Source organism: Onychostruthus taczanowskii, unplaced genomic scaffold (genome assembly GCF_017590055.1).
Source record: "Onychostruthus taczanowskii isolate IOZ18803 unplaced genomic scaffold, ASM1759005v1 scaffold128, whole genome shotgun sequence".
Lineage (NCBI taxonomy): Eukaryota > Metazoa > Chordata > Aves > Passeriformes > Passeridae > Onychostruthus > Onychostruthus taczanowskii.
In genome coordinates this window covers 649443-667977 of record NW_024498440.1, presented here as the reverse complement: position 1 = coordinate 667977, position 18535 = coordinate 649443, and the positions used below count along the sequence as shown (strand labels likewise).

Here is an 18535-nt window from a genome sequence, read left to right as displayed (position 1 = left end):
ATTAAGACTATACTAAAAGAACAGAAAGATCAGAAGGCTACAACAAGAACAGAACAGAACAGTATAACAAAATCCTGTGACTGCTCACAGCCTTGGAACAGGTGGCTGTGATTGGTCATCAATGGAAAACAATCCACATGCACCAATCACAGATGCACCTGTTGCATTCCACAGCAGCAGATAGTAATTGTTTACATTTCTCTCCTGAGGCTCCTCAGCTTCTCAGGAGAGGAAAAATCCCAGCAAACGATTTTCCATAATATCATGGCTACAAAGCTCCTTGAGATTTTTCAGAAAATATCTCAAACCATCAAGATCCATTTCTAAAAACAAAGACACTTAATGGAATTGGCAAAGTACAGAATATGTATGTGAAGAAAATAATATGAACAGCAAGTTTAATTCAGATTAAGTTGTCATCACAATGTAAATGAATTAGGAGCATTTACATTCATGTTTCTCAGGATTTTTTTCTGTAGGCAACCACCATAGATTAGTGATAACCTCTGAAGCCTTATAATTTGTTGCAATGTGGTAGGATTTTATCCTTGGTTCAAATAATATATTTTTAGGTTCTAAGTGAATTCCTTGAGAGACAAAAGATTTTTGACAAATCCAGGTTCATTTCCTCAGTAAACCTTCTTAAAGGCAAATTCAAATAGTCAAATGTTATGTCTTCCCATTTTCTCCCATATTTGTATTTTAAAAGAAAAGTAATGAATTGTTGGTTTGCTACTTATTGGTTCCCATAGGTAATGGAATTTATAAAGAATTTTACTAATTACCAGTTCAGGTAGGAATAGGTTAGGAATTTTAATTTAGACAGAACATTTTAGGTATTTAAATAGCTGGAAATGTACTGTCATCCTCAATAAGAACAATCTCTAGTATTTTGTATGACAAATTAATCCTGAAAATGGCCATCATCAGTAATCTCATCACCAACTTTATGAATGACTTTAACATAAACTCAACAGATTTCTTCAACATGCCAGCAAGAAAATTCCCCAGCAGAGTACAGATATATTAATCTTATCTGAGTGTGAACCATGCAGCTGCATTTTCTCATCAGACGAAAAAGACATCATACTTGGAATGATCCCCTCTATAATTTATCAGTAACTGAACATGCAGCAGCAGGACTGAGAATATGCCTGGATATAGCATAACTGTATTAACAGCTAATTTATATGCTTTAAAAGCCATCGAAATTGAGGGTAAAATGTAAGTCAATGTAAAATTTAAATGTAAAAATGTTCTCAATGAAAAATATTACAAGATACTAGAAAAGTTAGTAATTTGCTTTTTAAAAAAATTTATTTTAATTAGGATTTGCAGAATAATGCAGAGACATGGGTTTTCTTAATCTTCACAGTTCCAGTTCTGATCCTACAAAGGAGATCTTTTTCCATTTTGAAACAAGTCATAAAATATGAATACCTAGGAATAATGTCAATAAAGGTGATACCAGTCATATCTTCAAGATTTTTAAAGAGCTATCTAACACATCATCTAACATTTCCAAATCAAATAGGAGCATAAGAAAAAGGCTATCTCCCTTGTTTTGTAGTGCTCAATTAGATTTTGTTCTGCTAAAAAATATTAGTCAGTTTTTATGATGGAGAAATTTCAAAAATTAAAACTGTGAGTTCAAGAACTTAAAAAAAAAAAAAAAAAAAAAAAAACACAAGAAAAGAGCCAGGTCAACATGAGACACAGCTATATGAGCTTAACCAGGCTTCAGTAAACCAAGCATCTTGAGGGATGTTATTGAGAGCAAACATTAAGAATGAGAGGCTGACAAAGGACATCAGCAGACATGAATGATAAGAATTCAGAAGGAGGACCACAAAGGAAACTGTTTGTTTACTTGGAACACCAAAACTCTCCCAATAAACTGTTGATTGACTTAATTCAATGTTTAGGTAACAGACCATGTCTGACTGATGAATAGCCATATTTTTCAGACAGGAACAGAGCATAAATTATCTTTTATAAGGCTGCCTAATATATTCTTCTTTGTTATATCTCTGATAGCTAAGGTCTATTCTTGTTAAAAATTGTTTAGCATTGTGCTTATGCATGACAATAAAAGCAGGGTTAAATTTTGTAAACAACTAGGAAGTCTTCATTTGGATTTTTCTTGAAGATTTGGTATTATTTACTGGGTTTCAGTGCTTTCAGCATTTATTGTACTAATCACAGTTCCATTGTATTTTGAAAATACTATATTTTGCTACATTTATTATGCTCTGCAGGCATACAATAGATTGAAGAGTGGCAGAAAAGAATATAAGATAACTGAAAAGACTAAATACTTGAGCATCATTTTACCGTACTAGCTAACCTTCACTACTTTCATGAAAACAAGAAGAGAAAAGGTTCTACAATGAAAGCTTGAATGGCTTAGTAACAACACTTCTCAACAGCTCGGCCCTTCACATGATGTTCTAAAAGCAGACTGACCAACCAGCTCTTTGGAGAAAAAAAAAAAAATCCTTTTGAGAACTGGTCCTCTTTAGGAAAAATGTTTCATGCTGTTCCAAAATGAGTCAGACCCAATTTTAGCAACCTGTGTCTGGTATTCTATTCGTTGGTGACCTTATTTCAGATGAACACCTGCTCTTCCCTTCCATATTCAGTCTGTTCAAGAGCTACCTGAAAAAGCTGCGATGTCAGCCTCTCACAGAAGCTTTTCTCCCTCTGATTGCTCTTTCCACCCGACTCTTCATGCTTTGTAACAGTAGTGTGTGCGCGTGTGTGTACGCAATGTTTTTATAGCTTCTTATTAGCATAGAATGGTCTAAATATCATAATCTACTGAAGATACACCACTTATGAAAGAGGAATGGTAAGGTTCACATGCAAGCACTAGCTTCAATTTCAGCTTTGGTTATTTCACATCCTTTTTATAAACAGTGGCTCCCTCCAGTCTTGGAATGTTTTTAATTCAGTGAAGTCTCATTTTCATCAGTTTTGTGTCTTCTGCCATTAAGAGGAATTAGCATGTTAGTTAGCTCAGCTACATTCTTTACACTCTATTCGCACAAATACAAGTTCCACTAACATAAAGTATAAGACTAATTCTCACATTAGCATAAGACAATAATTTATTTTCCTTGAGTTTTTAGTCTTCTAATAGATAAATTAAAATGGACGCCTAAAATAGTCCTCATTTCACTGTTGCAGAAGTCCAGCACCATAAACAAGCTTCAAACTTTCAAAAGCTCCCTAGTTAGCAGCCTGGTTTCCAGAACAACAGAATGGCTGAGGATGGAAGAGACTTTGAGAGTCCATTTAAATCAACCCCCCTATGCTCAAGCAGGGACACACAGAACTGGTTACTTTGGACAAAATGCTGATGGATTTTGAATATCTGCAAGGATCAAGACTTCCAGTCTCCCTGGACAACCTGCCCCTGTGCTTGGTCACCCTCCCAGTGAAAAAAATGTTTCCCCATATTCAGGAGGAACCTCCTCTGTTTCAAGTTTGTGCCCTTGCCTCTTGCTCTGTCACCACTAAAAATAGTGTATTGCTCTTCTTTGCTCAATTCCTTTAGGCATTCATACACATTGGTATGATCCCCACAAGCACTTTGTTTTAACCCCCCCAATATTTTTTTTTTTTTTTTTTTTTTTTTTTTTTTTTTTTTGAACAGTTCCAGATCTCTCTGCCTTTGAATCACTGGAGAGATGCTCAAATCCCCTAAGCATCTTAGTGGTCCTTCACTGGACTCTATGAACATACTTCTCTTCTACTAGGGAGCACAGAACTTGATACAGTACTTTAGGTGTGGCCTTAACAGCACTTGGATAATATCTAATGCAACAGAATCCATCTCCAAGACTAAGGCTCCTAAAATTATGAATGGAATCTTAAAATTAATCTTACTTTTGTGCAAGCATTCTACTGTGAAATCTCTACTAAGTTACAACTTTATTATTTAACATTTACCAGTCTTTTTTCACATTTCTTAGTCTACATTTAACTACAAAAATATATTTGTATTACCTTTGAGTAGGTTTACTCTCCATGCCCACTGAAAATGTAAACATTTATCTTATTCTGCCTTCCACTTCATTAATATCTTACAATAAAGATATACATATATTGAATATGAATATGTGTGTTTTCTAGAATATTGTATATATCAACCTGTAGCTTAATTGATACAAGTGCAACCATGATAATTCACATCAACTGAGAATCGGGTCCCCTTTTTCCAGACAAGCTTTTGTTCATTCAGCACTGCTTTTAAACATGCTAGGATTGAATTCCCTGAAAACAGCCAAATTTAGAACAGGCACAACAGAGGAGCAAATGAGCAAGCTTTCTTGTTTGTCCTTACTTGCCCTCTCCTTCACAATATCCTTGACCCAAAATAACCACTCCTAAGCATGAGATTGTAAAGTAGTCTGAATGATCATTCAGCTTTCCTTTTATTGGTGTCTGTCGCTAATGAATGCACATCAATTTTTATGTCTACAGCAGAAATTGAATTGATTCAATATTAAATTGATAATATATGTGTATAGCAGAGACAGCTAAACAAATTTGTTTTTTAAAACGTTTAAAACAGATTTCTTTACTAATTTATTCTGCATTTAGTTGCACACTTTCTTCATACTGTCACAGTCACACTGAAGTTCTAATTTGTATGAAGATTCTACGGGTTGTCTTGCAGCCATCTGTAAAACCTTGAAGATAACCACAGATAGACTGAAAGAGGAAGTTTCCATGCCACATCTTAAATTATTTAATGAATATTATCCATCAACCTAATGAGCTACTATTAAAAGTTTGTGTTTGGTTTTTTTGGGGGGTTTTTTTGAGGGTTTTTTTTTTGTTTGTTTTTGCTGTTTTTTGTTTTTTTTTTTTTTTTTATGGTGGTGCTGGTGATAGGGATATCATTAAAAGAGAGAAAAAACAGCCACATATAAGTGAGAGATGCACAGCCTAAAGGAAATGACAAATCATCACTTTTTCAAACAACTTAAAGGTGTTTGCTAATATGGTAGCAATCTGCTGTGAAGTCAAGCTGTAAATAGATTCTTTTGTGTTAGATTTGCATGCACAATATGTTAATCAGTTCAAAGCTCAGACATTCATGTTCCCTAGAATTATAACAAAACAAAGCTCTCTGACATCTCTATAAATGGAAATACTCTGAAAGAATTGGAGAGAGCACTTTGTCTCATTTTTATGTACAGAACATTAGCTATCACACGTAAAAGATCAAAAACAAAAAGGAAAGCTTAAGTACTTGGCTAATTATATACTAGTGCACAAACTATGCGGACATTGTTTGGCTACATTCCACCTACACAGAGCTAAAATTCAGCAGCTCAGGAGATGTGGATCTACCTTGGATACCTAATCACTTGGATTACCAAGCAGAGCACTTTCTGTCACAACGTTGCTGTTTGCCATCCATCAGGTGTATGAATACTTCAGTAGAATCATAGTTAGTGTAAAAAAAGGGAACAGAATAAGGATTTCAAAGCTTGTTTCCTTGACCACCCTTCACTTCTAGGAACAGACACTTATGCCATCTATCACTGGATTATAAGCAAATCTTTGGGTGACAACAGTTTCTACATCCCAGATGCCAAATTATAGACTCAGATGCATGTCATGCATCTCTGAGGAGCTTAAACAATCAACTTCTATGGTGCTATTTTTGGTACGTGCAGCTATTGAAAAGACAACTGCACTTAAGTTCAGCTCTCATCCTCTCAACATCTTGAATTCTTAGTTTTGTTTAGTATATGAACAAATCACAGGCCTTGTATATGGTTGTTATAGGATAATTGATCCTTTCCTTGAGACCTGTGCTTACCACACACATGCAACGACTTTTTATAGCATCCTTTCAGTGTATCTGTTGTTATTATTCATAGTTCTTACTTCAGAAGACATCTATGCACTCATATTTCAGAAGAGTAGAGCAAGAATTAGCTTGTTTATGAAATCATGGTGACTACTATGGTTTTTACATAATTTTTTTAAGTAGTGAATGGGTGAATTTGGTAAGCTACCTAGAAAAAAAATCCCCATTTAAAACAAATTAATACCTAAGGCAAAAATGAGTATGAAAAATGAAGAATAGATGTATAAAAGAAGTGCCTTGGGAGAAGCTACCTCTTCAAGAATCAGGAATAAGTGGGAAAAGAATGAGGAGTTATCTTTTGTCAGGTGAAAGGAAGAGAAAGCTGCTGCAGCAAGAAGCTGGGAAAAAGCATTTTTTGACTCAAAAAATGCTGGGGGGAAGAAAAGGTTTTTCTAAACAATATTTACTATCATACTACAGCTTTTCTGAGTGTTTTTTACTTCTACAAATCCAAATGCAAATCACCTTACCAACCATCTCTTTGTAGCATCGTTCCTGTCTTCTACAGGTTGCAGACTTTAGGGATTACCCAGGTCTGAAATAATCCTAATGACTTGAGTGCAGCTGAAGGATAAATCAATATGCAGGTAAAGGTTGGATAATCTACAATTTCTTATTCAAATTTTCACAGGATTACACTGGTATGGGATCCTTTTATGTTCATTTGCAATATATCAATGAAACGCCAGATTATGGAAAAAAAGTAAAATCCACCATAAACATGAGTACCTTAATTTTTTCCTGTTAAAAAAAAATAAAAAATGCAGGCTACTTCATTCTAGTCTCTCACTCTGCTTACATAGGGAAATGGCAACACCACTGTATGACCAAATATAGGGTAGAATTCAACAAGAACCTGTCAGGGTGAAAAAGTCATACTCCATGGCAGTGGAGTTGTGACCTTAACTTTGCCTGTAGTAAGGGAAGTGAAGGAGGAAAACATTGCTATATCCCCTATGGCACTCATCCAGGTAAATCTTCACAGGTATGTTCTCAATGATGATGTAAAGAATGATGGAATCAAAACAAAGACTTCCAGGTGGCCTACTACAGACATCCTTAAAGAGTCAGATTGCATCAGCACTTCTCATGCGTCAGTTTGGAGGAGGCGGAGAGGTCTGTGCTTCAGTCCTTGTTCCCTGCCCTTGCTGTGAGAATACAGGGGTTCTGCCATAGAATAAGATTAAACATTCAAGGCAAGATAAAGCTGTCTTATCCTTAAACAAATGTCCCTTTCAAAAGCTTAATACAAAGCAGGTCTAGAAAGTCTGCAGCTATAATGATTTCATGTTTTGCTGATCCCAGCCCTTTCTACTGAAAGACTTTTTACTGGTCCCTTGTGGAAAGTTGAGATCAGCATTTAAATGCAAGTCTATCTATTTAACATAAGTCCTCAGCAGCCCAGTAATAGTCAGTGTTACTGAGAATTTATAAGTAGTTATGCATGGATACATATATAAATGAAATGCATATTACACTTTTTATGGCTGATGACTATACATTCAGACTTTTCTTCAAGATAATTGCAATTCCTTTGGTTTGGTTTTTTTTCCCCTTTTCTCTATTAAGTAAGATGTAAAACCATTGCCTAACAAGAATATTTTTCTTGTTTGCAACATCTCTTTCCACAATCAGTTAGGGACCAATTATAGGCATTTCCCATCTCCTTCTAATTTCTATACCTAACATTGCTTCCTCTCCTAGGTAACAGGGAAGCTACTACACATGTAATGGGGAATACCAGGAAAATACTCTATGTTCTTTCTATTTCTTTAGTCATAATCCTTACCACCTATTTTAATGTGATAGATAATTTTTTACTGTAAATTATAATTCTTATTAAAGAAAATGAGAAAACTGAAACACAATACAGCAATCCAGCTTGTGCAACATGCACCCCCTATAGTTGTTATTTTCTTCGTCTTTTCCCCTCTGCAGAAACTCCAGACAGCAAAACTCTTCTCAGCAAAAAGCTAACAAAATCCTATTCCTTGTGGTGTGCATCATGCCAGTTAAATCATTTAATACTAAAGAATTATTTTTTTTTCCATTGAAAGGCCTTTTGGAAAAGCTGATCAGTGCAGAAGGTTTCATGTTCTAAGGTTAAAAGGGCTTCTAGCCTGCACATTCAGCTCCTTCTCTTACTTTGTAATCTAGAGAAACCTGGCTAAATCAATCTCAGCCTCTCCAAATAAAGTATACCAGACTTGGCACTTCTGTATCTGCACATTGCAATTTTACTTCCCACAGTGTCAGTGAAGCAGTCTGAGACCTTGTCAAACCTCATCAGGCAGTGAGCACAAAGATCAGGGTCCCCAGCCTGGGGTCCCACACCCCTAAATTCATGACTTCCAAGTGACTCCCCCATGCCTCCATTAGGAGCAGCATGTACTACATATCTGTGCCTGGAAATTATTCTCAGGTTTTTTTTAAGCCCCTGCTTAACTTAATGCCCTAAGCATCTCTGTGCATTTCCCTGGCCCTCCTGTCAGTATGTGCCTCCTGTCTCATCTGCTGCCTCCTAAAACTGCCAAATTTCTGCAAGATTCAGTTCAGAGCTGATTGTCAAGATCTCTCTGAGCCTCTTAGTTCTTCCATGTTCTTTACCTGTGGCTGAACACAAGGCATTTAACCCCTCAGCTTTGATTTTTGTCACTTGTAAAATGGAGAAAATAATCTTTAGTACTTGTGATGAAAGAAGTCAATATTTATCATTGATAACTAGAATGTAAAATCTGAGATCTTGCACGTGGGTCTTCATCTTTCTTCCTTCAAAATCAATGCAAAGTTCTCATTGACTCAAGGAGAGCAGCATGTAGCCTTTGCTTCTTTATGAAACTAGAAATTCTGTGATGACTGAGATACTAAAGCACTGACAGTCACTGGCTTTTAGATACATTTTCAGTAGCAGTTATGACTTATCACCACTACTGTCTCAGAAAGGAACCAGGAGGATTAATTCAATTTTGTTTTTATTAGAAAAGTGAACTTCTTTTATTTTTAATTAAAAAAAAAGCAGCACTGTAAGGTTTGTATCTTACCACATGAATAAACCTGTTCCTGTTCACAAAGCAGTCACTGAGTGTGAACTGGTTTCCATTCATAAGGACAGAACTTTTATTAACCCATTTGATGTCCCTCAAATTAAATGATTAGGAAGATTTCAATCTAGCATAATGCCAGTCTGCTCAAATCTGGAATCATAGTGCGGGGAGCAGGGTGTAGTGGGGTGTGGGTGTGAGGTGTTTTTTGGGGTTTCTTGTTGTTTTTTTTTGTTGGTTTTTTTTTTTTTTTTTAAGACAACAACCGCAACAATGTCTTTCTTTTTCACTTTAGGAATTTCTAAAGTGTCCAGAAACACCACCGGGACAGAGCAAAGAAGGCAATGATTTCCAATTGTGGGGAGGGGGAAAACACTACTTAGTTGCAGAGGTTCCTGTTTGGACTTCATTTGGAAAGTTCTATAACTATTTCTCAGAGGAACTTTATGCTAGTTTGGAAAAGTATCTCACTTCAGGAAGAGTTCAGTCAGAAAAGAAGAAACACAGTGTGTGTATCAATAATGAGATATTTCTAGGAAATTCATATTGGGATTGAGTTAGGTAATTTATATTTCAGCCAGAGTATCATGTCACCTCTACAGAAGCAGTCAGACTCTGTGTTTTCAATCAGAATATGAATATACAATATTTGCTGGATCAAACCAAGCATGCTTATGTAAATATGATTTTAGTTAAACTTAAGAGCCACACCATGTCACAGAGCTTGTAAAACTCCTGAGCTTTCCTCATTTGACTCTATCACATTCAGAATGAAAGTGAGCACAAATACACTAATGGAACAAATCCACTCTGCTTCCTTTGGGATGACAGTATTGTCCCTCAGCTAGCTTCTAAGATGACGTCTGAGTGCTCCAAGCAGACACTGAGGCCAGCCCCAGATGAATTCTCTGCAACAATACCAAATTGGAATAACCTATTTCAGGCCTGGTTCCTTCTGAGATGATAAAATTAACAGTACACTTCTCACAGCTATGTATCCTCAGTATCTGAACCTATGCTGTGCCATTCAAGCTCCTTCAGCAATAAGAAAGCAAAACTGAAGGAATGTCTTTTGCAGAAGCATACGTATTGCTGCTTCTAGTTTGCAGTGACAACATAAGGGCAGTCAAATTCTTAGACTCCAAGGACAGGTACAAGAAGTTTCATATCTCTGATTAAATCAATCATTTTTCAATATGAAAAGACCCGAGCATTTTCCTGAAAATAACTTCAGCCTCAAAATGATTGATATCCCTCCTGGATGGTAAAAGACAATAGTAATCTGCAAGCAGTTATGTGTAAAGGAACAAAGGAAGAAAGGCAGGAAGGAGGGAAGGAAGTAGGAAGACACATAGTGTGTTTCTATATCAACATGCATGTGCATTTATGCACAGAAATTAATCCCTCCACTTTTTAACAAGGATTTTACTACACATTAATATTTTAGGAGCATCCATCGTACATAGGAATATTTAGAAAGATATGTTGTTGATGTCTTTTATAACATAAGATTGGAAAACTAAGAAAATTGGGATACCTCTGAAAAGAAATAGCACTCCATAAAAGAATGCAGTTAGATTAGAGAAAGCATCTCAATGTCTTAAATTGAATATTTCCCCCTTTCAAAACAAAACAAAACAAAACAATACAGATGATAGACAGGCATCTAATTCCTCTTCACTGGTTTTCACTCATTGAAGTTTTCTGCCAAATTAAAGCAAAAAAGTTGGATGCACATATTTGGCTTGAGGAAAAAAGCTCTGCTTTTTAACAATGACTCTTGTAATTGGACCTCTCAATATGTACAGAATTAACAGGCACTGCATACTAAGAATATTAGCTTTAACTCTTCAGATATGACCACTTTTTTCATAAAGACTTTTCAAAAACATGTGGTATCCTAGAATCAGCCATGTTTGTTTTGTCCTGTTAATCAAGTCTCCCTTTTGGGCTTTGTCCCCATTTGAGTTTGCATCTACAAATTTCGAGTTCTGGAAATCCATGCTTAATCCCAGGGCTTCATCATCTCCTGGGATTTATAATTCCTGGTGTTTATAATTCTCTGGGTTTATAATCCCTAAATATGAACCACGGTGGAAGCAGGATACTGCTGAGGTTCAGTGTAGTGGGCAGAAAACTGTCATAATAAATATAGCTAATTTCTCATTATTCAGTGTCCTTTCTTATAGTGTCACTGAACTATAAAAATCAAAGATTCATCCAGCTTCACAAACTAAACAGGAGTAGGGCACAGTCAGCATGTTTAGAGGCACAGTCCTTCACAGTTTTAAGGCAACTACTGCTGTCATAGAAAATCCTGTGCTGTAGTTCAGGGGTTATCTAGGAAAGGAGACAGTCCCCGAACTGCAAGACACTGGTCATCTTGCCTTTAGGACCATCTAGTCTGCATGAATGTGAACTGTGGCATACTGCTTGTTCTCTGAGTTAGATAACAGAATTTTGCTCTTTTATTTATTTTTATTCTGTGGCTCTCTACAACTACCTTAAAGGAGGTTGTATGAGGTGAGTGTTGGTCTCTTCTCCCAGATAACAACTGGTAAGTGATAGGACATGAGGAAACAGCCTCAAGGTGGTCCATTGGAGGTTTAGATTTGGTATTAGGAGACATTTCTTCACTATAAAGGTTGTCAAGCATTGGAACAGGCTGCCCAGGGAAATGGTGGAATCATCAACCCTGGAGGTATTTAAAAGGCATGTGGATTTGATGATTAAGAATGTGGTTTAGTAGTGCATTTGGGGGTGTTAGGTTAATGGTTGGACTTGCTAATCTTTAAGATCTTTTCCAACATAAGCGATTGTATGATTTGATGATCCTATTTACTCGTCTTGAAACAGACATTAAGAAATATTTTGCAACCTTTAAAATTACAGAGTCATGTAAATGGGGCACATATACTCAAGTCATTGCTTAAAATTTCACTGTGTCCATTAAGATGATGCTGTTCCTTTCCCAAATCTTAAAATCCATGATGCTGTATTCTTTATAAAATCTTCCCAAAAAGGGCCATCCTCAAAAAAACCCCATTTTTTTCCACAATGAAAGTGGAGAAACACATGTTGCCAAAGGAAAAATAAGAAAATAAATTACATTTTCCATATTTATTTTTTAGAGCAGGATGACTGACATTATTCTACCCCTATGTGGAGGAGGATGTTGAAGTGTAGGAATAAAACTTGTCAAGAATACTGGCAAAGGCATATTTGCTGAAAATTATTAAAGGAGTAACCACAATAAAATAGAAAAAAAACACCTTACAATTATACATGGATATAGAAGACAGTGGAAAGAAAGGGGCTTTCAACCAATTCAGTTTTATTCTAGAAATATTTTGTCATAGGACAGTAGATTTCAAAGCTGTAGCATTTCTTCTCTATAACTCTACAGTTCTGTAGGAATCGTGTCCATGAAGACACATGCTGAACTGTTCTCGTATTGATGTGATGTTAATTAAAGAGACAATATTATTGCTGGCCATATTTTCTCTTTGCACCTATTGTTCATCATGTTCAGGGGCACATGGTAAACTGAAGACAGTTGTCATCTACATTACATAACTGAAACTTTTATATGCTCAGCAAGAACATATTTGTTTTAAGTTCTTCTTAAAACAAATAAAAAATAAGATATTTCCAGAAAGAACCAAAAATGCAGAAATTTATCAAGTTTATCTATTTTATGGGTTCATAGCACACCATGTTCTTGGCATTTTTTCTGAGCATGCCTGAAATATCTCATTCCAGCAGTTTTAGATTATCTACTTTCCATGAGAATAACACAGAATAAACTTTATATTTACGCCTAAAATTTAACTTGAGCCTATTTCAGGGGGAGGAGGGGGTGATTTAATTTCCATTATTCTTCCTTTCTTTTTCTTTACCTGACAACTTTCTAATATAAAATGCATGAACAGTGAAATGAGCAGATCTCTAAGACTCCTGTATCCCTGGTGAGCTGTTCAGCCATGGGGATATACAACCAAGCACCTTCATGTTTGCTGTCCTAAATCCATGAATCTTGAATCCCTGGGTGCCCAAGTGGCCCAGTTTCAATAGTATAAGAACATTTTAGAGGATGGGCTTTTTTAGGTTAATTCTTTCCCTCTCTTTCTTATTCAGTATAAAGTATACCATAGACATTGTACCCCTCACTTTTTTGGTCTTTGATTACTAGACAGGTGTCAGAGAGTAGCAACTCTTTGAGTGCTACGGCACTGACTCACAAGCTTGAAATTCAAGTCCTTTCTCTGAAACAGACATCCACATCTTACCCCGAGCAAGCCATAGAAGCAGTGCATGCCTCAGTTCTTAACTGGAAAATGGAAAACAGAAAAATCTTTAAAACCATACTACATAATATAGTGCAGTACATGACACAGTACATCGCAGAATATGAAAGGCAATAATATCCTATGGCAACAGCAGCTGCATTCACACTGTAAATATAAACTAAGGCTAGTTAATCCCAGAGAGAGGGGCATCTTTTTCACAGAAGTGTCACAGATTTCAATCAGCTTTAATGCCAATTGACTATAAGTCACTTGTGATCCCTCTATTGGCATCAGTCTGCTTTAGGCTAAGCTCTTCCACAAGGTTGTGATATTTGTGTTTCCAGTACTGAAGGTATTTCAATTAATTTTAAAAGATCACTGAGATTTTTTTTTCCCCACAATAAATAATTCTATCCACTTTTGTAAAATCCTTTGTTTCCAACCCTTCAATTTTTGGCACAAAATACCTGCCAATCTCCCTTCTCACTACTGAATGAAATACAGCATGGAAAGCAAAATGAAATAGGAAAAATTAAAACAGTGATGCCAGTGAGAGTTTCAAAAAGCAGCAGTGATAAAAACTCCCAAATTAAAAAGCCAGTGTGAAAGATGCAACAACAACAAAAAAAAAAAAAACAAAAAAAACAAAAAAAAAAACCCACAAGCAACCACAAAAAACCAAACCAAACATACAAAAATAAAGCAAAACAAACAAACAAAAAAAAACCAAACCAAATCAAAGCAAGACAAAAACAAAACAAACAAAAAAAGCAATCCCAAAACCAAACAAAGCAACTAAACAAAACCAAAGCCAACATCAAAAACTCCATACCTGGAGTGGAAGTTGGAGAATATTTGAGCAGCTGTTAATCAAATATTCACTGTTAAGCAAAAGAAGAAGTTCATTGTAAAAAGAAAATCAAAACTGAAGCCACATGGGAGAGAAAAAGGGAGTGTGCCTGAAACAGAGAAAAAGATCCAAAGGAGGAGAACACTGTACGTGTTAAAAGTCTCAGAGATCTGCCACGACACATGGACACTGGTGAGTGAGACATGCCTTCAATGCACAGCTCCACCAGTTTCCACTGGCTTCATCAAAACTTCACATCATATGATGTCTCAGCCTGTCATGAGATCCTTAGTTGTATCCCCCATTATTTTTTGCCCTCAGTCAACACAGGGCAAAGATATTCCATTTCCTAACTTCCCATACCTCTTTGTCCATAGGTGCTTCCTTACAATCATGACATTTACAATTTACTGACATGCCTCAAGTTTGTCACCGTATCGCAGAGCACAGTTTTGAGCCCCACTAAAGCCTCTAATTTTTTTTTCCAAGCCATCCATATTTCTCAAAGATGGAATAATTCCATGAGCTTCTTGGCATTAGTTTTTAGGGCAGAGACAGCATTATCATGTCAGGAGGCAATGTATGTACTAAAAAAGCCACCATTCACTGTGTCACTAGGTCACAAGTGCTCCTCTATCTGAAAAGCTCAGTGAATTTAGGTGTATTACTTAATTTTTTTTTTCCTTCACTTTTCTCACTCCATGTTCATCAACAACCAGTACTGAGAGGTCCCAGCACTGCCCCACAGAAACACACTCCTGCTCTTTCTTCACCTCTTATAAAAGCAGCTGAAAATGTACCAAGCAGCCACAGGAGCCAGCCACGGATGGTGAAATGCTCAGCACCACAGTGTCAGTCCAGTAGGACACCTGGAATCCAGGCTCATATCATCAGCTTTCTGCTTCAGGGACACACTGGCAAGGGGACACAGTCAGATTGTCACAACAGTCCACAATGCTCTCTATATAGTGGGAGCCCTCTTCATACACAGTATATATACACAAACATAATCATGTTCGACAGTGACTACATATTTGTGTACAAATATTTATTAAATATTTTAATTTCTAGAAAAACAAAAGATACATTCAGCTGGCCCATAATGCATTCTGCTCTCACATTGTTCTGAATCTTAATGACTAAGGTTGAGAATAAAGGTGTAAATGTTCATATATTTTGGCAGCAAAAAATAGACTAAAATCACAGAATATGATTTATTTTTAAATTTTAAATATGAATTTTATATATGATTTTATATGTGAACAATGATACAATTACTTTTAGTAAAGATAAAAATAAAAAAAACCTGTCAGCTTTGTTCTTTGTCAGTATATTTTTAAAAGCTGCTGCAAAACCACCATGAAAAGATTACTTCTCACACAGCCTAATTCCTCTTACAGCTCTGAATATTGCTATCTCAGGATCTAGAAGGTTGAGAGACATGTTTTTTCTGCAGATGGCATGAGAGAAAAATCAAGACATGACGTAGAGAAAGATGTTAAGTGGCAACAGACTAATGGAGAACATTTTGTCCTACTTTTGAGGAGCACATCAGGAACAGCTTGCTTTTATAGTGGATCTGAAGTATAATCACTGGCACTATATGACTGCTGCAAGCATTGCTCTGCACTAATCACTACCATATTATTGTGAATTTTGCTGAGCATTCTGTAAAAGATACATTGCATTCTTTTTTTTTTTTTTCTTGGCACTTATCTTGAAAATTAATCAGATATACCAAAATATCTGGACAATAAATAATGATAAGCTGTAGCTTTTAACATTCTTGATAAGTTTTAAAGAGATTTATTGCTTTTCATTTTACTAGCTGCCAAGAATCAAAACAATGACTAAATCTATGTATGGATTTCCATTAGGTAAATCACAATAACTAAATAGTAGAAGTAAGAGATGTCTTTGATGCAAAAGCATCAAAGCCTTTAAGAACCTATTTTTAAATCTGCAGCAGTCACCCATTTTTACCATAGTAAAGGCCAAACATTTTGTACAATTAATTTTAAAGATATATTCACAAATTTCTATTCATATATTGATCCAATATCCATACAGAGCCCCTGTAAAGGCGAGAAGGTGACAAGAAATCTATTTTAAGCCAGTCTTGTCATAAAAATTGTACGGAGTAAAATTTAAAAAAAAAATTCTCTTCTAGGCCAAGAAAGAAAGACAGAGAGAGAACAAAAACAAACCTGCAAGTAACATTTTCTAGTCATATTATGGAATATTCTATTGAGCAATCCTCATCTAGTATTTAGAGAGTTAGACATTCAAGCTTTGCCAAATCAGCTTGTGTATCTCCAACAGGGATATGCTTTGTATATATGACTGGTATAATGGGGGATCATTTAATCTGCTATGCTTGTGAACCTGCTAAGTGTGAACTGACTCTTCCAAAATCTTAGCAGAAGCAGATATTTATGTATCTAATCACTGCCATCAGAGAAAACTGGCCATTAGGATTGAGCCCTTACTCTGAAATCATTGGGAGAGAAGCCATTGACTTCAACAGATCAGTATCTTACCAAGGATTAAGTCTGGTAAAAAGTGAATTTTATTTCCACCAAGTAGATTTTCAATCAAGGAAAGGAAATCTGATTATTCTTTTACTAAAGCATTCAGGGTTCCTTGGATTTTGCTTATAGTCCTTTTTTATTTTTTTATATGGATTTGGACATGCAAGGAGAGGTAAGGAAAACATTTTCCCCAGGATACAAGCAGTTTATTTTCTGTCAGCCTTCTCTGCTGTTCAGGTTTGTTGCAGAGTCCCCTGCAAGCTCAACATTTAAGACAAAGCTCACCACAACCACTTGGAATCTTCTCAATGCTCTTTCAAGACAATATAGATTTTATCATAATGTCGTTTTTTATCTATAACAGGTGTTCCTTAACCAACCAACCAACCAAACAAATCTGAAAAAAATGTCTGGTTTATTTCTTGACTTTCCCTCTCCTTAACAGAGGAAAATATCCTTCACTGTTTCAGAAGTCTACAAATCATCAGAAGTCTAAAAATATCTCACAATGCTCCAGTGTAAGTTTGAAAGCACAAATAATGGCATATATCTATATACATATACATTTCAATCTATAGTCCATATCAATATTCAATTCTCTCTTAATCTTATAGATATGCATGAATATATACACATGTGTACTTGTTTTCAAGTATGTGAGGAACAGGATTACATTTTCTTGTTCAAATAAGGTGCATTGCCAGGTGCAACAGCCATCAAGTTCCTCTGGCCTTTAGCCAACTTCAGGCAAAAGTTCATTTGTACCAGCAACTGCAGCAGCCTAAGGAAAGGGCACCCTTGGGGTTTGGCTTGTGTAAATGGGTCTGTCCATGATCACAGCACAGCACAGCCTCCTCTCATGGCAGTGGATGCTCTAAGGTCCTTTGGGATGTGCTCCTGTGGCTGCGTGGGGCAGTGGGTTGGTGTAACAAAGGAGTCCATTTCCCAGTGGCATTTTGGTAAAGGCAAAGTTACTTGTACTCCCTTTAAAAATGTTTCTCATCACTTCAAAAACTCTATCTGTGGGAAGGCTGTTCCTCGGACACATGAAGCAAGCTCACCCTGCCCAAACCAGGAGTGTTAAGGATAAATGCTGAGTATGTGTGTACACATGTGTATAACATCCAACCTCTTAAATTTTAATCGAGCTCATACATAAGTTTCTCTGGTGATGGTGAAAGTGTCGGAAATACAAAGCATGCACACACATCTCCCAGCAAATGAAACGTGTCAGCAACAGCTGTAATCAATAACAATATAATATTCTTTCCTAAATAATGGTACAGCAGCAGAAGTGTGCAAGACAGTGATGAATTATTCAGCAGGTCTGCTTTGCTGCTACATTGCTCCTTCCATGCTTTAAGCTTTTCTACAGCTGAAACACCTGGCACAGCACTCTCTGACTTCATCTTCTTCTGAATACCTAAATCTATTTCTTCCCCCATATAAAAATTAAGTTACCTAAGTGCCTGAAGCTTTAACTGGTCTTAAATGGCAAAATTGTATGATATCGTGAAGTTTTTAAATAAGTGCCTTATTTCTACTTCATAGCTTCACATGGAGATTTGAAATGTATCTTAGCAGGCAGCTGCATTTTAAATATTTTTGAAAGTAAATGCTCCAGACTATGGAGAATTTAATTCAGCAGAGTGTGTATGATGTTCTGGACAAAGTATTCATTAAAAGACACAAGACAGATCTATTCAAGTGGTTAAAATGAAAGCTCAGGTTATGAAATTCTTGCTTAAATTGAACAGTATGCTACTCCCACGTAGATACCACTTGGTATTGCCTAGAATAAGCACATAGTAATTTAGTTTTGTTAAATGAGGCAACATGTTTTTAGTCACCCAATTCTCTAAAAATGCATATACATATATATGTATGAAAAGTATGCATTTCAGCATCTAATTAAATACAGATTATTAAACAAA

The 18535-nt window shown here is 36.1% G+C and overlaps 1 protein-coding gene across 5 annotated transcripts in view; it reads right to left on the bottom strand.

Annotated features, from left to right (window-relative positions):
* Positions 1-18535, bottom strand: part of PCDH9 (protocadherin 9) — a 671733-nt gene that overhangs the window by 595327 nt on the left and 57871 nt on the right. The window contains exon 2 of one of the 5 annotated variants that reach the window (XM_041396272.1): positions 18006-18024. The exons of the other annotated variants lie outside the window; for them this stretch is intronic. Coding sequence (XP_041252206.1) covers positions 18006-18024 — 19 coding nt within the window. The remainder of the gene's footprint in view (positions 1-18005; positions 18025-18535) is intronic. 5 annotated transcript variants of the gene reach the window in all.